Source organism: Sorex araneus, chromosome X (assembly GCF_027595985.1).
Source record: "Sorex araneus isolate mSorAra2 chromosome X, mSorAra2.pri, whole genome shotgun sequence".
NCBI lineage: Eukaryota > Metazoa > Chordata > Mammalia > Eulipotyphla > Soricidae > Sorex > Sorex araneus.
Genome location: NC_073313.1, coordinates 47,124,551 through 47,149,811, shown reverse-complemented (window position 1 = coordinate 47,149,811; position 25,261 = coordinate 47,124,551). Strand labels below are relative to the sequence as shown.

General features: G+C 38.1%; 1 protein-coding gene across 5 annotated transcripts in view; it reads right to left on the bottom strand.

The window, feature by feature from the left end:
- KDM6A (lysine demethylase 6A) overlaps positions 1-25,261 on the bottom strand; it is a 155,052-nt gene that overhangs the window by 89,155 nt on the left and 40,636 nt on the right. For all 5 annotated transcript variants that reach the window (XM_055120448.1, XM_055120447.1, XM_055120450.1 and 2 more), the window contains exons 3-5: positions 20,188-20,296; positions 8,428-8,477; positions 1,911-1,969 (exon numbers count right to left, since the gene is read on the bottom strand). In XM_055120448.1, coding sequence (XP_054976423.1) covers positions 1,911-1,969; positions 8,428-8,477; positions 20,188-20,296 — 218 coding nt within the window. The remainder of the gene's footprint in view (positions 1-1,910; positions 1,970-8,427; positions 8,478-20,187; positions 20,297-25,261) is intronic.

The window sequence follows — 25,261 nt, the reverse complement described above, 5'->3', positions numbered from 1 at the left end:
GCTATGAACAACATCTTCAAGAAAGATTTTTTCAAGTCCTACTCTATTCTTGGTTTTAAATATGAAGCACTGAGGTCAGAGATGTTGCTCAAGTGGTAAAACAAATGCCTGGTACATGGAAGGTCCTAGGTTTAATGTCCAGAACCATCCCGTCTGTCTCCAGCACTACCAGGTATGGGTAAAAAAAAAAAAAATAAAAAAAAAATAAAAAAAAAATTCCCCTAGGACTAGCTCTTGAGATAACACAGTGGGTAAAGACCTTGCTTTGCATAGAGCTGATGCTGCATCCAATCTCAGGCACCTATCATCCCCTGAGTTCTAACAGGAGTGATCTGAGTGCAGGGCCAGAAATAAATGCTGTGCACTACCAGGTAGGGCGCCCAAATAAGTGTTTTAATTTCAATAAAAATAAAGGGTACAGTAAAGTTGGGAAGAGTAAGTTCAGAAGTGCTATACAGCAAAAGCTAAGAATTACCAAGCTTTTTTATAAAAATCAATTATAGTTTCATTAAGTTTACAAAGAATATGGTCCAAATGACTAAAATTATCTATATACAAACAGGTATGTATTCTCTAGCAATGCAGTGCTTCTATACATAATAAAAAAAACAAGTTGATAAAAAAAAAAGAAGATAGAATTGGCATATAGTTAAAAAAAATCATCCAAGCTGCAGGCTTCATTTTTAGGGAAACTGTCAAATCAGTACCTATGCACAATTAAAATGTTTATAGTACCAAGCAGGAGGTATATGGGGAGGGTTGTAGCCTGTGACCAAAACATTGTTTTGGACTCTCATCGCACTCACTCAGTTTAAGATTATGTAGAATACAAGTGAGAAATGTTTTCAAAATTTTTAACTCAATTTAGAGCTTTATCATTTACAAAATGTTAATGATCTAATTTAACCAAGACATATCTATAGAGTAAGCAAGGATTTCAACATACATAAACACATGAAAGAGAAATCATTACCTAAGGTACTAAAGAGCAACGTAAGTGGCAGTGCCACCAAAATACTGTCAACTCAAAATTCTGTATTTTTCTTCTTTTGGGGTCATACCCAGCGATGCTTGGAGGTAATTCCTGGCTCTACACGCAGGAATTACTCCTGGCAGTGCTTGGGGGATCATATGGGATGCCGGGGATTGACCCCACGTCAGCCACGTGCAAGGCAAACGCCCTACACACTATACTATGGCTCCGAACTCCAAATTCTGTAGTTTTGTCACTGGAGAATGTTACCTTATCTAGTATACAGAAAAACAACAGGGAAAAGGCTATAATAAAGGCACCCTGTACTTTCCAATTTATATAGTAATGTCTGACTCTAAAGGTTACATTATTCCTACTTCACAGAAAAAAATAACGAAGAATTTATTATCTGGTGCTTAATAACTGGAAGTTGTAAAGTTCTAGTGTGTGTATGCATACACACATGCTGGAAAGGAGGAAATGGTGACAATCATGTCTGTAAGTGGGGAAAAAAAGGGAGGGGAAGAGTGAGGGAGGGAAGGAGCAATCATCATAATCATTTACCCACAGATTTGGAGACTTGAAAAGCACAGTCCTTTACGAGTTCAAATGAACTGGGGACTATGGATCCAAAATGAGTGACTGAGAAATCCTAAAGCTTTCCATTAAGCCTTCTTTAGTAATTGTAGTAATCTTGTAATGTTTTTAGGAACACACGCAACTCTAATAATATAAACTAGGTCAATATTACTAAAAGAACAATGTGGATTAAAAGATCAGATCCTGCTGGGAATTAAAGATTACTAAAAAGAGTAGATTTATAACATTAAAATATTTTGTATTTATAAAACAGACAATAAACCAAAAGCAAAACACCATAAGAACAAAAAGAAATGATTTACTGGAAGTTAATGGAGTTAGTTTCGTGTTAACTTACCACTGAAATGCATTGTAATGGAAATAGACCAAACCAAGACCATATAAAAAGGCAGCATTCTGTAAAGAAAGGGGGAAAAAGAGCTTTAAGAAAGGAATTTATATCTAATGCATACAATATAAAATGCGGTATTCTATGCTTTGAAATTGCCAAAATGCACGAAATATCGATTTACAGTATTTTTAAACACCAATATAGCACTAATGAGTTGATACATGGCACAGAAAGCAACAATTTGAAAAAATATTTTTCAATCAAATCTGTCCTGAAATGATTTATCAGAAAAATTCTATAGGCAAATCAACAGAAAAAATAATTTCAAAATAGGTACTATACTATCATATACTATCTCTCTGCAGCTAAGTAGTCAAAATTCAAAGGAACTGCATAATATAAGCCTAAACAAATGTTAAGATTTTTTTTTTTAAATATCACTATAAAAATTGCACTTAGTTGAGGGCCAGAGAACAGCAGATAGGGCGCTTGCCTTGCATGCTGCTGACCCAGGTTCAATCCGCAGCGCCACATATGCTCCCCTGAGCTTGCCAGGAGTAATCCCTGAGCACTGCAGAGTATGAGAAAGTGAAAAAACAAAACAAACAAAAACACTTAGCCATGTGTACATGTTGGCCTTGCCAAGTCCCTTTGCAATGCAAAACAAAGATATCCTTACTCAGACTTACTCTGACCTAGTCACAAGTAGCAACTAGCTAGTTACTTCCTTTCTTCACCACTGAAAACAGCAAAGAACTCACAATAATGCTTGCAAACAAATTTCTTTTGAACCATTAAAAAATGAAATACTTCTTACCATACTCTTGAGTTGCATATCCCCAGAAGCAAACCCAAAGATAAAAGTCTTAGTACAAGTAGTTTATTTTGTCAAGTTACCTAAGAAATCTCAGTGGGAAATTGGTGGTAAAGTGAGGTAGGGAAGGCAAGAAAGTTAAAAGTAGTTTGGCTGATTATGAACTGTGAGCAACTGGGACTACACCCTGCTGTGGCTCCTAGGAAACAATGCAGAGCAGTCAAAAAATTATCTTGCCCTAAATATGAGTAAACTAAAGCACATTTCATGACTGCTGTCGGTCACTGTTTAGAGAAAGAGGAATCAGTGCTATTTAAAGCCCAAACTGCAAATTACTAGGTGATTTGGGACATGCAAGTTTTTTTTAACTAAAATTTGTTCCAAGATTATACTGTACCTCTAAATTACAAGCACCTTTCTGGAACACTGAAAAGTGTTTACATATATCATAAAAATGTTTGACATGAATGTTAATTTTCATTAATCCTCTTATCCCCAATTTTCCTAATGAGGAAAAGGGAGTATTAGCTAAAGGGAGTATTACCAAGTTGAGGGACTTCATAAAGATTCTGAAAACTTACAATTTCAAAGTTTCTAGTTTCTTTCTAAACTGTTTTGGTACTCTTTTTTAATCAAATTCACTTTTATAGACAACTTAGTTAAACAGAATGAATATATGCTTTGCTTGAGACTCCCTGATCCTTAGGAGTGATCTCCAAGCACTGAGGAAGGAGCAGCCTTTGAGCACCCCGAACACAAAATAAAAAAGTATTTATCATCACTTCCTAATCCTTGAAATAAACTCTGTATTTACTGTATCAGAGACAATATTCAAAGGTTAATTGTGGGGCAGGAGAGATATAGTGCAGCAGGCAAGGTTCCTGACTTGAGTGCAGTTGATCCAGGTTCGATCCCTGGTATCCTGAGCTTCACCAACAGTGAACCCTGAGCACAGTTGGGTGTAGCTGCCCAAAGTCGGGTGGGGGTGGCATTTGAGCAAATCAAGCTGATTAAAATATACTTCCAGGGGCCAGAGTGATAGTACAGCAGGCAGGGCATTTTCCTTGCATGCAGCCAACCTGGGTTTGATCCCCTCCCATTTGGTTCCCTGAGCACTGCCAGGGATAATTCCTGTGTGAAGAGCCAGCTGTGACCCAAAAAGCAAATAAAATTTAAAAAATGAATAAATTGTGCCCCCCCACACTTCCCCTGCTCTCATTAAGTAAACAATCTACTTGTGTGTGCATAGGGTGGAGGATGGGGAGAACAGGGATGTTCATAATGCAAGAGTAGTTTACAGTCATAAAATGTTCTGCCAAAAAAGACAACTGCTGTGTGGGAGATGAAAATTAGAGCACAGTTGAGTAACAACAAGTAAAATCCAAAAAACATCTTTTACCAATTTGAGTAATATTCAAAGAAGGTGGTATTGAAATATGAGTATGGTGAAAATTTGAGTATGGTGGAAATTAATTAAATGAGGGGCATATGTGCATTCAGAATAAATACTGCTTTCCTCTAACATCCTTACTCTGTTCATAATTCAGCTTTTCCCTCTCTAGGAAGTACTAATCTCTACCCCTGCCTGAATATAAAGTTCAAAATTCATTTAAAGCTCCAAAAAGCTCCATTATATCTCTCACTTCAAACAGACCTCTAAATCTGGTCTTGGTAGCAATGGGACTCGAGGGTGCTCTCAGGAAGGTGGGAGGCACCGGCCCCACTCTCCGCTGAGATGTGATCCCGGGGGCCACTGTGTGCGGCCTCACTGCAGCTGCACGAGCATGATTCCAGAGGCCAGCTAAACTACTTTTGGTACCGGCAGCTCCTTGCAGAATGTCTCCAGGCTGAGAACTAAGCTGTGGCCCCATGCCTGCCCAGGAGGGGAAAGGTTTTTCTCTCTTGTCTTTTCGGGGGGCGGGGGGAGAAGGGTGTGGTGACCACCATATTATGAGGACCACAGATGAGAGTTACAAGCTTGCAATGATCCAATTTCTGGAAGAAATTTCCCTGGGCTTAGTTGCTAAAATACAGAAATCCAAAACGGCCGCAATAAAAGACCTCATTTCTCTTCACAGCAGGTCTGACTCTAGTGGGGAACTCCTAACAATAATGAGTTTTTTGTTGAAATATCGAATGTAACCAAAGTAAAGAGAAAGTGAAATTATCAGTTACACAGGCAAGGTGGGGGTGGGGTGGGAGGTATACTGGGGTTTTTTTGGTGGTGGAATGAATATGTGTACTGGTGAAGGGATGGTTGTTTCAGCATTGTATAACTGAGACTTAAGCCTGAAAGCACTGTTATTTTCCACGTGGTGATTCAATAATAAAAAAAAATATTTAAAAAATAAATAAATAAATCTGGTCTTAGCACATCCTAGTCTTAACAAGAGTTCTTCATTTCATGACTTTTGCTCAAATTTTCCCATCTTATAGTCTACTCTTCTATCAGTATAGATAACATAGACCAAACAATAAAATGGGCTCTTGCACGCTTATACAGATTTTAAACATGATTGTTTCCTCTGCTGAAAAAATCAACACCATCTTTCCTTCAACTCCATTCTTAGTCTGGGAAATTCCTATCTAATCATTAACTATTGTCTCAACTCTTCTAGAAATGTTATGACATGCTTCCAAGCTCAACAAAAAAAAATAGGTTTCCTAATATGGTATTTCCACACAAATATCCGTGTCTATTACAGATATACTGTTTTATATCCTCCACTAGAATATGAGTGTGTTAATCCTAAATAGAGCCCTAGTCTCTTTTGATCACTGTGGCAAAGGAATGCCCTATTATATTATTCAGAAAACATTTACTACTGGAAAATCCAATCTTTACAGCCTTAACTAATCTGTTACCTACTTTTCACCAAATAATTTAGTATTTTACTGATTCAGCATACTGGATCACTTCCTTAATATAGTCTGAAATACCTGTTGGGTATGTAAGAGTTTTCTTACTTATAATACAGCAAAGGAATTTTCTACAGTTCATTAGTCTTCAAGCCAACATTCACAGTATTAGAACAGATTTTTTTTTTCCAAAACTTGCCTAGTATTGAATAGCAATTGTAAAATCATTCTGTAGAGGCTATCAGATGGGTAGAATTCTATAACACAAGTTAAATAATCTCAACTTTACAGGGCTATTTTAAGGAATTAAATAAAATAAAATCATAAACATAAAATACTTAAAATGTTGTCACTTGGGATTTTGTGAAATTGAAGTAAATAATATATCTAATATCACCAAGAAAAGTATCTAGCAAACTGCTCAATCATTGTACAATAAATAAAAATTCGGATTAGTATAACATACTGTGAAAAAATAAAATAAAAACTTAACTTTAAAATAGTTATCGAAAAGACTACTGAAAATCTATATAATATCATAACCAGGACTTATAAACAGTAACTGGAGGCTGAATATACTTAAACTACTCAAGTAGGAAGCTCAGTATGGTGAAAGGTTATCACACTCAATGTTAACAAAAAAGGAAACAGGACTAGAGAAATGGCACAATAGGAAGGGGCTTACTCCTGGATATGAGCTCAGGGATTACTCCTGGTGAGCTTAGGGACCATATCGAGTACTGGGGATCAAACCCCAGTCGGTCACATGCTAAAGTACCCTGCCCAATATACTATTACTCTGGCCCCTTAAAAAAAATGTTTAAAAAACCCCATATGGCTGACACAGAAGAACAAACTTTGAAAAAAGTAAAATATATTCAACATATCAGTCATCAAGCAAGTGCAAATAAAACAAAACAAAAAAAAAGAAACTACCCTTGCATTATGGTAGCCACACTCAAAAACTGGATAGTGCCAAGCGCTGACAAGGATACGTTAAAAACTGTACCCCTCACAAATTGCTGATGAGAACGTAAAACTGTAGAGATATCCCCAAACAATTTGGGTAGTTTGCAAAATATCAAACATGGAATTACTCTGGAATCACTAGTAGCACTCCTGATTATCTGCCCAAGAAAAATAAACATATATTTCCATACAAATGGTGTATGCAAATGTTCACAGCTACATTATTTTCAAAAGTTAAAATTAAAATACCTAACAACTGTTACACAGGCGGGGGGGGGGGCTAAGGGCGGGGGGGCTAGGGGTGTGGGGTGCGGGGTGGAGCTATACTGGGATTCTTGGTGGTGGAATATGTGCACTGGTGAAGGGATGGGTATTCGAGCATTGTGTAACTGAGATTTAAACCTGAAAACTTTGTAACTTTCCACATGGTGACTCAATAAAATTTTTTTTAAAAAAATTAAAAAAAAATAAAATAAAAAATAAAATAAAATACCTAACAACTGAGAAATAAACAAAATGTGGTAATATCCATCAATCATAGGAAGGTTGCATATTATATAATTTCACCATATGCAATATCCATTAACTACAAAGACATGGAAAATAGCATAGTAATTTCTAGAATGCATGTGTGTGAGGTTTCATTATGGGGAAATGGACATGCCCCCCAAATAAGATGGTAGTTATAACTGCACAACTCTGGATAGCTACTACAAGTCACTGAATTGGGGCTGGGCTGGAGCAACAGTACAGTGGGTATTGTCTTGCACACCACCGACCCAGGTTCAATCTCCATCATCCCATGTGGCCCCTCCAGCACTGCCAGGAATGATTCCCGAGTGCAAAGCCAGGAGTAATCCCTAAGCTTGGCTGGGTGTGACCCAAAAGAAAAAACAATAAGTCACAAAAAGTTTCATTTTTTTTGTTTTGTTTTGTTTTTGGGTCACACCCGGCGATGCACAGGGGTTACTCCTGGCTCTTCACTCAGGAATTACCCCTGGCGGTGCTCAGGGGACCATATGGGATGCTGGGATTAGAACCCGGGTTGGCCGCGTGCAAGGCAAACGCCCTACCCACTGTGCTATCGCTCCAGCCCCGAGCAGTTTCATTTTAAAATATGTGTTGTTACTCATTTTCCTTTTAAATGAACAATGAACTATATATTTTTAATATGCTAAAATCAGAAAAGAAAAAAAATCCACCTTAAAGTTCTGATATAATAAAGAAAACCCAGGTCAGACTGATAGTACCGTGCGTAGAGTGCTTGCCCTACATAAGGTCAAACTAGGTTCTATTCCCCAATCCCTGCCAGGATTGATCACTGAGAAGTCAGGAGTAAGCCCTGAGCACCACCAGGTATGGCCCGTCAAACACACACACAAAAATGAAACAAAAAAATTTATTAAACGTGGTATGAAAGAGTACCTGCCCAGGTAATTATAGGCACTGCTTAAACCAAGAAAGTATGTGCGTAATAAAGATTTTTCATTTGGTAGGTCTTTTAATAAATGTTGGTTTGACTCCTCTGGCCCACACGGCAGAGCCTGGCAAGCTACCCATGGCGTATTCGATATGCCAAAAACAGTAACAAGAAGTCTATTCCATACTTATGAATTTAAGATTCTTTTTTCAAAAAACAAACAAGGAATAGTTTTGCTATTTAGTTTTGATTACTTTTAAATTCTCACACTTAAACTGTCAGGGTGACCTAGTTCATGGTAACACAAACAGAAGAACTCACAATTTTACTCTCACTATGCCTAAAATATTCTCAACAAAAACAAAAGGGGGTGCGGTGGTCATAAGAGAATAACTCATTGACTAAATAGTAGTGATCTGTCCCAAAGGACAATAAAAATAGGCAAGAAAACGTACACTAACCTTCCAGTAGTCAGTCTGTAAACTGTAGTACCTCTGGTATGCAGATAATGCTAAAAGACAAAATAAACATGAATCACAGTATGTCAGTAATCAGTAAAAGAAGCATCATAATAACCTTCCCATTAAACCCATCTCTGAGAAAACAGTGATTAAAAAAATGTAGGAAACCAACAACTCAGAAATCTGTGGCCACCCTAACTCATAGCCAGCCATGGTAACAAGTATTAAGTATATAAAAATTTGGGGTTATAAATTCATAGGAACGTGTCCTCAGACATATGGAATCTAGGTCAATGTTTCTCAATCTTTTTCCAACTGTGGCTCCCTTCCGACCTTGTTTCCTTCCTGTAACACCCCTTTCCTACTGGTTGGCTCCCTTGTCTCATGTCACCTGAGCCCCATTTACATTATTTTTACCTGTGGCCAGCTTGGGATATCCTGGGGGCTCCTGGTTGAGAAAAGCTGATTTAGAATATGTGATCTTCCAAAGTGATCAAAACTGGTGAAATGATCAAATTTTCTAAAGTTACTCCAGCATATAAATTAATTGTTCTAAAAAGCTCTCTCCTTACAAAATTAGTAAGTGATGCTTTCTTTAATACAGTCAGCAACAAAACTCATTATTTGACTTCATTACAAAACAAGAGCATCAGTGGAAAGGGATACTGCAGAAAGGGCTAGAGTACATGCTTTGCAGGCTGTCACCCCAAGTTTCATCCCTGGCACTGTCTGCTATCCTGAGCATCATCAGAAATAGCCTATGTGCACACCCTGACTAAATCCATCTCAAGATGTAAAGCCCCTTGGAAAACATTTAAGTAGTTCCTGTCAATCTATAAACTTAGGTCAACAAAAACGTTAAGTATTTCACACACACACACACACACACACACACACACGTTGAGAGATTAACATCAGTTTGGATAACAAAATTTCATTTCAAATTAGTTACTTTCAAGTTGTAAATTCAACAGATCAACAATTGATCCTACAAGTACACTTAGGACTGAAAACAACTCTAAAAACAACAGCAGTTAAAATGCAAACAGAAGCAGAACAAAATGGAAGCAGTTTAGACATTTTCATATTCTAGGTATTTTATAATACAGTAGAAATAAACTACAAATAAACCTGAAGCACTGAACAAAATTTTAAGAGACAAAACTGTTTCTCAGTTGAAGCAGTACAATTTACTATAAAATTTTATCATTACAATGCCACTGCACCATACTCAACACTATCACTGTCCCTAGGTCCCTGTCCATTCCACACCCCTTCCCCTACTCACCCCTATGGTTAGCCAACTGCTGTAAAGGTAGAATATCAAGATTTGTTTTCATTGGCCACTATTCCCTTACATTATTTGTAATCAATGAGTGGCATCGCTCAGTCTTTCTCCTTCTGATTTATTTTGCTTAAGATAACTGCTTCTACTGCTATCATGTATTAGCTAAAGGCAAGCTTTCATCTTTTATAATAGCTGAGGAATATGCCATTCACTACATATACCACAATTTCTTTCTTCAATCATCTGTGTTGGCACTAGGGCTGTTTCCAAATTTTGGTTAGCTTAATAGCGTTACAAAATAACATAGATGCCGCATGTATTTTTCTGAGTCAATGTTTTTGTGTTTTGGGGGAAGATATCAAGCAGGGAAATTTCTGGGTCACACAGAAAACTCTTTTTAATTTTTTTGAGAAACTTTCATACTATTTTCCATAGAGAATGACCAGACAACAGTCACACTAACAGTGACTGAGGTTTTCTTTCTCATTACATCCCTACCAGCACAGCCTGTTTTCCCAAGATTTCTTGACATATGCCATCTATGCTCACTGGTGTGAGGTGCTATCACACTGACATTTTGATTTGCATTTCCATAATAGTGCGGATGACCACTTTTTCATATACTTGTTAGCTGTGAATGCATGAATTGTCTTCTTTAGGTAAAAATTCTGTTCAGCATTTCTCCCCATTTTACCTTGTGTTTTGTGAGTGCTTTATATATTGGATATTAGTCCTTTAACAGCTGTATGGTATGTGAACATTTTATCCTATTCAGTGGGGTGGTCTTTTAATTTTAGTCCGTTCCTTTAACAAAAAATACAGAAACTGTTTGAGGGTGGTCACACCTGGCAGTGCTCAGGGGACCATAGAACACAGGTTAGCCATATGCCAAGGCAAAGTACGCTACCAAAGCTGTACTATTTCTCACGTTCCAAGTGTGGAAATGTTTTTATGTCTGATATAGTCCTATTCACTTTAGCTTATTTTCTTTCCCAAGGTATAGAATTATTAAATATGCCACTGAAGACAGTATCAAGAAAAGGTCTATGTTAATTCACTGTTAAGGTTCCAGGCATAATACTGAGACCTTTGATCCATAATAAATTTTTTGTGTATGCAATTCTTCCCCTAGCCCCTCACAGGGCTAACCAGTTTTCCCATCACCATTTCAAAGAGACTTTCCTTGAATCAATCACTGTATACCTAGTTCCTTTGTCATAAGTTAACTACTGCAAATCTGAGGGATTATCCAGGACTCTCAATTCTATTCCACTGATTTGAGAATGTCTTCATTTCAGTAACACAGTTTTACTTCAGCTTTATAATATAACTTATTTAAAATAAAAAAACACAAAGTCTCCCATCTTAACTTTTTTCTCAAAATTGCTTTGTCTATTCAGGGAATCTTATGGCTCTAAACACAGTTTAATAGTATTTGTTCCATAACCCTGAAGAATGACAAGGGAATTTTAATGGGGGTTGGATGAACTCTATAGTTGTTTGGGTAGGTTGATCTTATTTAAGTCTATTAATTCTTCTGTTCAATGGATTTATTTGTATTTACTTATTCATTCATTTTGATTTTGGGGCCACATCCGGTGGCATATAGGGACTATACTCCCTGTTTTATACTTGGAAGTTGATCCTGGTGATGGTCTGGAGACCAAACCATATGTGATACCTGGGATCCACCTTGGGTCTCCTGCATGCACTCAACCCATTAGTTTATCATGCCAACCCTCTTCTTTTACCACTTCCACTGAATAAGCCTTTCATCCCTTTTGTGGATTTTCTGGTACTTAATTTTTTTCTGAACAGTTAAAGATGTAATAGTTCTAAATTCCTACCTCATTACCACATACTAAAAAACAACAGAGTAGTAATTAGAGTAGCAGAGTCAAGTCTGCCGCTGCACTATATAAATAAGTTTATTGTTTCTGAAAGTTTTGGGGTAACTTCTTTTGAATTTGCTAACAAGTGAGTTATCTACAGGTGATTGTTGGCTTGTTTTCCAATTTTAATCCTTTTCTCTTTTTTTTTATTGATTCCCCATGAGGTACAGTAACAAAACTTTCATGCTTGAGCTTCAATCATACAGTCATCAAAACACCCATCCCTTCACCAGTGCATATTTTTTACCACCAAAATCCCCAGTATGCCCCTACCCATTCCACACACCTCCCCCCCACCCCCTGCCGAGCCTGTGTGGCAGACAATTTGCACAATACTCTTTCTCTACTTTTATTCCTTGCTGGATCATGGCCATGTGGGAGCTTAAGTAGACAATGGCCAGGTGTGGCGTCATCTTGGAGTCCCATCGGGGAGAGGGCCCTTTCTCTTTCTTGGCTAACTGTGGTGCCAAGAATCTTCACAATACCATGCTATATGAGTATCTTGCCTAAATTTAAGTTTTCGGCTTGGTTGTTTTTCTTTTACTTTTTTTTTTTTTTAAATTGGCTGTGGGTTTGTAATATATAGCTTGAGAAAAACTCCTTCCATCTCCATTTTCTTAAGAAAGTTTACAATAAACAGTTTGGATCTTATCAAATGTATATACATATGACTATGATTTTTAAAAACTTTCCTTTTGCTGATGGGGTATTTCACATAAACTGATTTGCTCATATCTAAACATTCTTACATCCTTGGAATTAATCCTACTTGGTATTTTTGATAGGCTGTTTAACTATGATTCTGTTGAGAATCTTACAGCTTATAGTTCACCAGGGATATCAGTCTAATAATTTTCTTTTAAGTTTCTGTCTGCTTGAGTGTTTAAGGTAATGTTGGTCTTGTTAGAAAATGTTAGGAAGAATTCTAGCTTAGTTGATTGTCTGGAAGGGCTTGAGAAGTATACGTACTAGATCCTCTCTGAAGCTTTGGCAGAACTATTAGTGAATCCATCTGCACCTAGGCTTTTGTTTTGAAGATTTTTCATTATTGTTTCCATTCCCTATTTGGTTTGTTCACATTTCCTATTTCCTCCTGCTATAGTCTTGGGAAGATGAATGATACTGTAAATTCATCAATTTCTTCTGGGTTCTCCAACTTAATGGTAACAAAAAATTGCTCATAGCAACTTTGAAATCTTTGTAATTCTGTGGTATTCAGTGTAACTTCTCCCCTTTCGTTTCTCATCCAAGTTATTAAAGTTTCTCTTTATACCTGTGAGTCTAGCTAAGGTTTTATCACTTTCTTTTAGTCTTTTTTCCCCAAAAGATTTTTCATTTTTCGTTGACTGTTTTATGTTTATCAAAATTTCCACCCTAATTTTTATTATTTCCTTCCTATTTAGGCTTCCTTTGTTTTCTATTTTCTTTTTTTTTTTTTTTTTTTGCTTTTCGGGTCACACCTGGCGATGCACAGGGGTTACTCCTGACTCTGCACTCAGGAATTACCCCTGGCCGTGCTCAGGGGACCATATGGGATGCTGGGATTCGAACCCGGGTCGGCTTCGTGCAAGGCAAACGCCCTACCCGCTGTGCTATCACTCCAGCCCCGTTTTCTATTTTCTATGACGTGAAATTATTTGAGTTTTATCTTGTTTTCTGATATAAACCTATAATGCTATGAACTTCCCTCTAAATATCACTTTCACTTTGTCATATATGTTCTTCATTAAATGTGTGTATATCACTCACACATTTTATGAGCTCATGTCTTCATTCTCACTTGTTCCCAGAAATGTTTAAACTCCGATTTCTTCTTGATAGTATGTCATTTCCAAGTATTTGAGCTTTCCCTGGCTTTCTGTTTATGATTTACCTCCACCTTCAAAGTAATGTAGTCTGAAATTACTTTCTATATTTTCCAACCTCTTGATTTTACAGGTTTGTTTTATGTCCCAGCATGTGGTCTTGTCCTGAAGAATGTCAAATGGAGGATGGAGCTGGAGGATGGATAGCACAGCGGGTAGGACGTTTGCCTTACATGTGGTCGACCCAGGTTTGATTCGATTGCTCCGTCCCTCTCAAACAGCCCAGCAAGCGAGAGTATCCCGCCCGCATGGCAGAGCCTGGCAAGCTCCCCGTGACATTCCTGATATGCCAAAAACAGTAACAACAAGTTTCACAATAGAGACATTACTGGTGCCCGCTCGAGCAAATCAATGAACAACGGGAGGACAGTGCTACAGTGCTACACTGGAGGATGTGTACTTGGATGGGGAAAGAGAAGAGTCCAACCCTTCCTTTAAGCAGTGTTTCCTACTGATTTTTTTTATCTGCCCAAGAATTGGGGCTATAGAATCTACTACTACTACTACAATTTTATTGCTATTATCTTTCCTCAGTCCTGTTAGTTTCTTTTCACTAAAAATATACTACTTTTTTAACTGAAAAGATAATTTCATTGAGTCTTCCTTTGGCGTGATATATTAATGAGAGTTAAGTCTTCTTGATGTATACATCCACTGTTCAAGTAATGTCTTTCTGTGTCCCTTATAACCTTTCACAATTTGAATGATTTTTTTTGTCTATTCGCCTATAATCTTGTCTGGAGATTACCCCTGTAGTTAATTCTCTGAAATCATGAAACTATAAGTCCTCTTAATTTCAAAGTTTGTGAGCATCAAACTCATTATACAAAAACCCATTAATTACTCTTTTCTACATTTTATATTCCTTATAACTACCTTCTGGTATAGCTTCTTTGCAATTTACAGAAAACCATTTAGTACAGCTTCTAAAACTGGTTTACTGGTCATGAATTTCTGTTTTTGCTTGTAAAGTTCTGTGGCATGCCTTCAAATCTGAAGAATAACCTAGCTGGATAGAGTATTCTTGTTGTGATTTCATTCAATATCCTGGCTATGTCACACTATTCTCTTCTGGTCTATAGACTTTCATTAGGGAGATATGCTGTTACGTCTTATGAAAATTTCCTTACATAAATTTTTGCTTTGATCTTGCTGCTCTCCAGATTTTATCTCTACCTTTGACTTTTACCATTTTAATTAGAATGTGCCTTAGTGTTCTCTTATTTGGGTCTACTGTGCTTGGAATTCTTTGAGCTTCTTGGATTAGGTTATATAACTCAGTCCTGAGAATGGGAAACTTCTCAGCTATAATTTCCTCAACCAATAATTCTTTCCCATTCTCTCTTTCCAGAACTCCTACAATGCAGATGTTATACTTCTTGAAGTTGTACCATAGATTTGTTCTTTTTTCTGTATTCTTTTTATTGTCCTTCTGCTCTTTATTAATGATCTTGTGTATTTTATCCTGAAGCACACTGACTAATTTCTCAGCCTCTATCATTCTGCTGTGGAGTCCACTACTGTTTTTCTTTTTTTGTTTGTTTTTTTTACCAGTACACTGATAATGGTCATCCTTCAGTTCACTGAATTCTGACTGAAAGTATCTCAAACTCTCATACTATCTTTCCTTTCTGACCCTGGGCAGACTCCAGCAATCAGTCAGATACTTTTGTTTGGGGCTGCCTGCCTGTTGACACAGCTTAGAATCTCTACAGGTCGCTTCCCTATTGGGGACTACATAGCTGCTGGCCCTAGCTATAGCTAGACACCCTAGACAATTCTGCCTAACCTAGGTCTTGCCACCAGATCAAATCACCAGTTTTAAGCCAAAGGGCACAGTTTTTCAGCCCAATGCATCCTGATGCTTCCTTTTCCAGGATGACATCCTGTGTATCTCTGCTGCTTCTGTTGTGCTCTTCCCAACTCCCTGGGGCTCTTTCTGTATCGGTTCCTCTGCTCCAGTTCTCATTCCACTATGGGAAGTCTTTAGGAGCTGGTTGCTGGATTTTCCCAGTCACTTCCGGGGGGGGGGGGGGGGGCAAACACATGGGTATCTGTGATTATCTAGGTTTATGGGCCTACTTTTGTTTTGAAGATCCTGCATATCTAAAATAGCTCCTGTCATTGCCACCTTGGCCCCACCTCCAATATAAAAATTGTACTTAAAGAGAAATTGCTCTATTAGATCAAAGTTAATATGTTATAAAAATAGGATTGAATAGGAAGCAGAATAGGCTCAATGAAACAGTAGTCCGTGATTTACATGAAGGATGCCTAAGTTCAATACCTGGTACAACATAGTCTCCCAAACACCACCAGGAGTGACCCCCAAGAACCAAGTTTGTAGTAGCTCTTAGCACCACTGGATAAGGTCCCCAAAGCCCCACCACACGTTTAAAAAAAAAAAGGAATAGAGAAAGAAATAAAACTCTGATCCTAAAAGGAGACCTTGGTAGCACTGTAGCACTGTCGTCCCGCTGCTCACTGATTTGCTTGAGTGGGCACCAGTAACATCTCCATTGTGAGACTTGTTGTTACTATTTTTGGCGTATCGAATATGCCATGGGTAGCTTGCAGGGCTCTCTGAGAGGGATGGAGGAATTGAACCCAGGTCGGCCATGTGCAAGGCAAACGCCCTCCCTGCTATGCTATCTCTTCAGTCCGGAGACCTTGGTATATTTAAGAATTAGCAAATGATACCGGTGGAATTTCTAATAAGCAGGAATTAATTAGCACTGAAATTCCTATCTCACATTACTTACAATAGTAATTCAAAGAACAACTAATTTAATATGTATATAATACGTCCATAAGGCGAGAGAAACAGTGAAGAGAGGTTAAGGTGCTTGCCTTGCATGCAGCTGACCTATCTTGGAGCCCCCCTCCTGCACAGCCACCAGCTCCACTTAAGGTTCCTCAGGCACCACCAGGAGTAACCCCTGGATACCACCAGGTATGTAGCCCCCCAAGTCCAACCTCCCCCACCAAATCAGCACCATAAAACAGTGTAATAAAATTTTCCTGCTGATCAATCGGAGAACATTTTTTAACTTCCAGTTTAAGATGCATAAGTTAAAAATGACTAGGGTAAGAGTACTTAAAATCCTTTAAATCCTTTAAATCAATTCCTGGTGATTTTTAAGCAATCTAGCTAAACAGAAAATAGAAGGCCCTTAAAAGATGGCTCGGTAGATTACACTCAGTGAGACCCATCAACAAGCACAGAGCTCCCTGTTCATAGTTCTCAGTTATTCCCATCTAATCAGACATCACTTTGTTTTAAAAATAAGTTTGTGATTCCCACCAGCTTCCTTTTCAGCAGGTCTGACTTTAGGGGAGAGACTCTCCAAACAATAATAGTGAGTTTTGTTGAAATATTATATGCAATCAAAGTGAAAGTAAAGTGAAATTTATTAGTTATACAGGCAGGGGGGGGCTAAGGGTGGGGGGGCTAGGGGCGTGGGGGGGTTAGGGGTGTGGGGGGGCGGGGTGGAGCTATACTGGGATTCTTGGTGGTGGAATATGAGCACTGGTGAAGGGATGGGTATTCGAGCATTGTATAACTGAGATTTAAACCTGAAAACTTTGTAACTTTCCACATGGTGACTCAATAAAAAATTAAAAAATAAATAAATAAAAAAAAATAAAAATACTTCTATTAGTTAAAAAAAAATAAATCATTAAATTTGGACTAAAGCAACAACAACAAAAAAATAGTTTGTGAGGGGTTAGAGTGATAGCACAGCGGGTAGGGTGTCTGCCTTGCATGCGGCCGACCCAGGTTCAATTCCCAGCATCCCATATGGTCCCTTGAGCACCGCCAGGAGTAATTCCTGAATGCATAAGGCAGGAGTAACCCCTGTGGAACGCCGGGTGTGACCCAAAAAGCAAAATAATAAAAATAATAAAAATGAAAAAAAAAATAATGATGTTTGTGAGGGGTTGGAGAGACAATACAGCAAATGGGCTGCACTTGCCTTGCACACTGCTGACCCGGATTAGATGTTCCAGACCCCATATGGTTCCCCCAGCCCCATCAGCCTGGAGTGCAGAACCAGTAATAACCCCAGAATATGGCCGGCTGTGACCCAAATGCCTGCCTCACCCCACCCCCCCAAAACACTGGAGCTGGAAAACAATAGTACAGTGGGTAGGGCAGTTATTTTACACGTGGGCAACCCAGGTTCCATCCCCAGCACCCCATATGGTCCCCTAAGCATTGCCAGGAGTGATCCATCAGCACAGAAGCAGAAGTAAACCTTGAGAACAGTTGGGTGTGGTCCAAAAACTAGTAAATAAAAAACCTGAAAAGTCTGTGATGAAGAATGCAGAAACTATATTTAGGGGGAAAGTGAAACTGACATTATACAGGGGCAGAAATACTTCAAAAAACTATTACGCCTCAGTTTTAGAAAAGGAAAAGGTATGGGGAGTTGAAAAGATGTTAAAGAAATACCCACCAAAACAAAGATAAAAAATAGAAAAGTGGAAAAAACTTAAGTCTAAAACCTTGAGGTCTAAAGTACCAATTATAGAACTTTAAAGAGCAAAAACTAACAGAGAATAAGGAAATAATTACGAAAATTTTATTTAATCAGATTTGGGGCCAAACACAGTGGCAGAGGAAACTCCCTGTAGTACTGATGGACTAGATAGTGTTGGGGCTCAAACTTGAGTCTCCTGCATGCAGAGCACTACAACATGTTATCTCCCTAGCCCAGAAAAAATATTATTTTTTTTAAAAAAAGCACTAGATTAAAAAAAAAGCATCAGACAAGTCTACAAATAGCTAATAAAAACCTACAAAAGATATGCAATTCACTGAAAAAGTCTATGAAAGAGTGCTTTCAAATTTTTTCTCACATCAAATATATCAACTTAAAAATACACATCTTTATCTATCCATTCATTCTCTCCTTTTGCCCCTTCACATATTACCAACATACCACCGGCTTTTCAATGTCCAACTACATATCAGTAAACGGGTTTCAAATAAATGCTTTCAAGGAAAAACTTAAAGCTTTGGGGCAATGATGGAGTTCAGTGCCAGAGCACATGCCTTACATGTATGAAGGACAGGTTAGATACCGAGCACCAACAATAGTCTTTGGGTAGTGGTCTTCTCCCACCTTTTCAGATTATGCCCACAAGTTAGTGTGCCAGTCTATCAAATGTCTCTACCCTACACTTCACCATCCAAAGGAGGAAAAGAGGGAAAAAAAGAAAAAAACCTCTAAAAAAGAATCCTATATTCTTTATTACTTTCTCAAATTATTTTATAAGTAGAAAATGCAGCTATAGTTGATAGTACAACAGACAAGGTATTTGCCTTGCATGTAGCCAGCCCATATTCGATCCCAGGCATCCCATATGGGCCCCTGAGCACCACCGAAAGTAATTCCTGAGTGCAGAGCCAGGAGTTACTGCTGAGCACTACTGGGTGTGGCCCAACAACACAATAAAACAAAAGGAAAATACAGCTATAGTTAAGAGTGTGTGGGTATAAACTTCTTATTAATGACAACAAAACTAAGCAGTAAGGACATATAGTCCCATGTGGAAACCTAAGTTTCAAGTCTGGTCTCTTGTTTACATGCTCTCAAAGTGGTGTTCTATCAGTAAAAGGTGCAGCATTAAAAATCTTTCATACAACAGCTTCCTTTAAATAAGATACTAGTTTTAATTAAAATTTAAATATTTAAGAGTACTAAATAACCAGTAATACCTAGGATCTCCATGAAGTTACTTCCACACAGCAATTTCCAAACCACTTAGCTATTACTTTCCCCCATTTTGCAGATTAGAAAGCAGAAGCTAGGGGATATTTATATAATAGCTATGTAAGGAAATGAAGCTGTAAACAAAACTGACTGGGGGGAAAAGTCTTAGTGCTATACCCGATAGAGTATGACCTGTGTCAAACTAAATTTGTAATTTCTTTAGGCAAGTTGTCAGTTGACCCAGCAATAAGTAATATAATAAGGCACCGACATTACACACTAACAATCCTTCAACTCTAAACCTGAAAGAACTTACTAGTTAGTTGTTCAGCACATTAAAAAATTGTGAAAAACAGTAAATAAAGGCATCTGTCCACTCCACAATAAGATTTTTACCATGAAAAGATTAAAATATTCTGAGTAATTACAAGGGTCAACAGGTTTACGCTGTGAAGAAGATACCATGTGGAAGGACTCAATTATTTAGCTAACTTATTTCTCATAGAAAAAGATTTTCAAATGAAAGAATACTTTAACTCAAGGTTCAAGCTCCTATGTGATCACTCTCTGTGCTAGGTGCCTTTAAAACAGAAACAGATTGATATCTTCATTCAGATATTTCCTAAAATGGAAGTTTCACAGTCAGTACAAAGAAGAAAACAGCTAAGTTTCTGTTATTTTTTTTTTTTAAAGTAACCAGAAATGGCTAACTTTCTACAATGCTAGTCTTAAAGGGCAGGGATTTTTTTCACAAGGCAAAATAAAACCATAGTATATATATGGGGTAAATTACCAGTTTAATTGAACAATCAGCTTACTCATATTTTTACATAGATTTACCTACCTAAACTTTTCCCAAAACCATTTTCTACACTCTTCTTTTTCAATTTCTTAGAAGTAAAAATGGTTGTTACCATGATAAAGACAGCATTCAAGCAAACACAATTGTTTTAAATACAAATATGTCAAACAGTTATTAACAAGGGAAAAATTACCTTTTGGATAATCTTCCAATAAGAGGTTGAAGTGACCTAATTGACAAAAGAAATCAGACTCCACTTTTCCTTCAGCTTTTAAGATTAGAGACTCGTAGCAGCGAACAGCCTGGAAATAAAAAATATATGCACTTAAGAAAAAAAAGAAAAATCCTAAAATCCACTTCCATCCTGATATAATGCTAAGAATTCAATATATCTATTTCACCTCTACCTCAGACATATTCAATTGCAGCATTCTTCATAACCTGAACATTTATAAAAAGAGCTAACAATTATGGCATAAGTGCCATTCCCTATCTATAAAATGGAAATAACTCACTAAATGAGATAATGTAGGACTGATATAGCTACAGGACAGGAGTAAAATATGAAGGGTAAGATTAGAACGAATGACCCCAGGAAAAAAACTCCTGAGAATGGATCGGAATGTACCCAGGATACACAAAAGATGATCCCTTCAAGTATCCTGTGCTTCCCCAGTCCTTTTATCTTACCATCTTGCATGTCCCAACCCCAATGCAGAGTACTCACCCATTCCCCCAAGAGAATATAAAAAGAGAAGGTTTTCCCAGTATGGACGTTCCTAAAAATCTAGGAACTGAGCTTCTGTTTGATCCAGCAATTCCACTTCTTGGAATATACCCCAAGGGCCCAAAAACAAAATAGAGAAAAGGTATTTGCATGCTAAACACAATAAACAAAATTTGGGAACAACCCAAGAGCCCAGGAACAGATGATGAATAAAGAAACTATAGTACATGTAACAATGAAATACTATTTGGCCATAAGAAAAGATAACTCATGCAATCTGCCCCTACGTGGGGGGGACCTGGAGAGTACCAAGCCGAGTGAAGTTAGTGGGTAAGGGACATATACAGAAGATTCCTCTCACATGAGGGATATAAAAAAACATAATGGGATAACAAATACTCAAAGACAATGGAAACAGAACATAAGAACTGGTCTTCAACAAGAGGGAGTGGAAGGGGGAAACCCTACCACCCCACAGTGGTGGTAAATGCAATTAGGTCAGAGAAGGCCAATGATAGCTGGAAGAGAGCACTCTGGATAAGAACAAGGTGCTGAAAGGAAGTAAAATGATATGCATGATCAATCTTAAGTAACAGTATTACAAATAACAGTGGCTAGAAGGGAAAAAAAAAGGGGGGGGGGCAAAGAAAAACCTCGCTGCCATAGAGGCAGGCTGAGGTGAGAGGGGCGGGAGGGAAACTGCAGACATTGGTGGCAGAAAATGTACACTGGTGAAGGGATGGATATGACTGAAACTCAATCATGAACAACTTTGAAACTGTGAAACTATGTATCTCAAAGTGATTCTGTCAAAGAAAAGGTGGCGGGAGTCACAGTGGGAGCTCCCCTAAGCACTGACTGCTTAAGAGGTCCTAAACAGACATATAAGGAAGGAGCTTTCTTACTATGGTAAATGCAAAATACAATGAACCCAAAGTTAACATTAGAATCAGTGCAAAAAATCCAAACCCTGTATCTGTAGGATCAAGAAGAAAGCAAAGATGTATACGCTTTCACCAGTATTTGACATGACAAAATACAGACTCCACCAAACCTAAGAACTCCCACCATAATGGAACTATGAATTGCATTAGTCTCTATAAAAAAATAGGACGGAGAATTCTTAACTAACTAAAAATGGAACTACCATAAAATCTAGTTATTCCATGACTGGGTTTCAGTCTTAAGACTGTTCCAACATCTATCCCTACACCAGTGTACTTACTCAAAATATATACTCAAAAATTTTAAAAGATGTCTTAAACAAGACAAAATCTAGTATGATTCAGCGATCCTTAAAGCCAATGATTTATAAAAGGACTACCTTCAGTTCTTTCATAAGCTCTACTCTTAGCTATCTAAATGCAAACATACCAAGTCACAATCAGTTGAAAATCATTCTGCTGCCCTACAATTAAAAAAGTCTGAATACCACACTAAAGTCTCATAAATTGCTATAATTTGTAGGCATGAAATTTCAAGACACTATTTAAGTTACATGTAATTCTGCCAGTTGGAGTACAAAAATACAATTTACTTCAGTACTTTTTGATAACACTAAGTTATAAAATTACTGAACTTCAGTATAAAAAATTCTTAATTTTACATTAAATAAGTGACTATTTAAAATAATGGCATTACAAATAAAGTACTCATTAACATATTGTTTCATTTTTAAATCTCTTTAAGACACTTCATTTATCTTTAGTTTTGGGGCCACAGCTGGCCATGCTCATGGCTTACTCCTAGCTCTGTACTCAGGGGACCATATGGGATGCTGGGGATCGAACTAGAGCCAGCTGTGTGTAAGACAAGAGCCCTACCTACTGTACTATCTATCACTCCAGTCCCACTGGTTTGTTCTTCGTCTTTTAAAAAACTGAATCACTGTGAGATACAGAATTACAAATAGGATCATGGTCCAGGTTTCAGTGATAGTGTTCCAACACCCATCCCTCCACCAGTGTACATTTCCGATCACCAATGTCCCCAATTTCCCTCCATTCCAGCCCTCCACGCCTCCCCCCAGCCTTTTATGTGGCTGAGGTGAATTCGATCCCCAGCATCCCATTATGGTCTCCGAGAGCACTGGGATGATTCCTAAGTGCAGAGTCAAGAGTAACCGCTGAGCACTGCCGAGTGCTGCCCAAAAACAAAACTCAATTTTCTTCATGATACAATGAGAGCAATGTCCTATACTTCCTATTATCCCTGTATCTTGATGTCACTACCGAAAATCACATATTGCCTATCTTTCATTACCCATAAAGCAAACGATCACGTCTAAAATGTATACCGGGGGCCAGAATAATTGCTCCAAGATGAGATGCAGGAAACTTCTAAATAACAGAAGATAGAAAAATTCTTAATTTTTTTTTTTTTTTTTTTTTTTGCTTTTTGGGTCACACCCAGCGATGCTCAGGGGTTACTCCTGGCTCTGCACTCAGGAATTACTCCTGGCGGTGCTTGGGGGATCATGTGGGATGCCGGGGACCGAACCCGGGTCGGGCGCGTGCAAGGCAAACGCCCTACCCACTGTGCTATCACTCCGGCCCCATTAATTTTTTTTTTTTAATAAATGACCACAGCACAACAGAGAACTATGGGATAAGTTCAAAAGAAAAAATGTTAAGAATCACCAAAGTCCACAAGAACAGAAAGGTGAATTCAATGAAGAGCCAATATTTAAAGAAATCATAGATAAGAATTTTATAGTTGAGTAACTGTAGCACTGTTGGCCCATTGTTCATCGATTTGCTCGAGCAGGCACCAGTAATGTCTCCACTGTATCGAATATGCCACAGGTAGCTTGCCAAGCTCTGCCGTGCGGGCAGGATGCTCTTGGTAGCTTGCCAGGTTCTCCGAGAGGGATGGAGGAATCAAACCTGGGTCAGCCACGTGCAAGACAAACGCCTACCCGCTGTGCTATATCACTCCAGTCCAGTTGAGGAACAGAGGCACCCAAATCAAAGGCCTGAAGGGTCTAAGAAAAATAGATTGAGATAGAAAAGCTCCAAGACACTCTGACAAGAGATATTATATTGAAAGCAGCAAGACCAAAAAAAGAAACTTACATACAAACTGAAGTTCGTAAGATTCACAAATCTATGAATGAGACTCTACAAGCAAGAAGAAAATGGAGGGATATAGTACAAAAACTTAATGAAATGAACACTGCAACAAGAATACTCGATCCAGTTAGATTATCATTCAAATTTGAATAATACATGAAAGAGCTTAGGGAAATTCATAAACTTGAATCCAGTTTTGCAGGCATTAAAGAAACTTATTTTTAAAATGAGACAGGGGTTGGGAAGATAGTACAAGTGGTCAAAACGCTTGCCTTGCTTATGGCCAATCCGGGTTCGATCTAAAGGTCCCATATGGTCCCCCGAGTATGGCCAGGAGTGATTCCTAAGTGCAGAGTCAGAAGTAAACCATGAGCATTGCCAGGCTCCAAAAACAAAACAACATAAGAGAAACTTCTCAGCACTTGGCACTGAGTATGGCATTTACTCATAGTGCCTAACAGTCCTCTACTAGATTAAGAAAGGTTTGTCTATACCTACCTTACTAAAAGAATGTTAGAAGTTTTCAGTTTAACATTTTGTTTATATTAAATGTTCTATGTCTGTTTATGTGGTTTTCTCTTTATTTTCTAAAAAAGCTCTCAGGTTAAAAATCATTGTGAGTGGAAAAAGTTTCAGAAGATCCATCACAGACAACAATACCTACATAAAAAGCATGTCCATATGTGAATGCATGTCTCTTGCCTGAATTTCATGGTCAGTGTATTCACTTCAAATTTCAGGTGAACTGGGGAGAAATCCTTTAAATCTGACCTGCTCAACTCTGCAAGCCCTAAAATAACTATCACCAGTCTACATCCTTCCCAGAAAGATCACCAAAACAAAAAAAATTTTATCGACATTCAACAAAGCCTTCTCCCTGTGCTTCTCAAACAAATATACTTATGAATAAGAAATTGTTTAAACTACCTAAATCTAAATTTTTAAATTATTATTATTTTTTATTAGTGAATCACTGTGAGGTACAATTACAGGCTTACAAACTTTCGTGCTTGCATTTCAGTCATACAATGATCGAGTACCCATCCCTCCACCAGTGCCCATTTTCCACCACCAATGGTCCCAGCATCCACCACCCCCACCCCATCCCGCCTCTGTGGCGGGGAATTCCTTTTGCTCCCTCTCTCCTTTTGGGTGTTGTAGTTTGCAACAGAGGTATTGAGTGGCCATCATGTTCAGGTAATAGTCTACTTTTGGCACACATCTTTCAACCTGAATGGGTCCTCCCAACATACTTTACTTGGTGTTCCCTTTTCCATCTGAGCTGCCTTTTCCTCTAGCATGTGAGGCCAGAAGCTCTCACTACTCACAGATGATATGATACTATACTTAGAGAACCCTAAAACCTCTACCAAGAAACTCCTAGAAACAACAGATTTGTATAGTAAAGTTGCAGGCTATAAAATCAATACCCGAAAGTCCATGGCTTTCCTATACGCAAATGAGAGAAG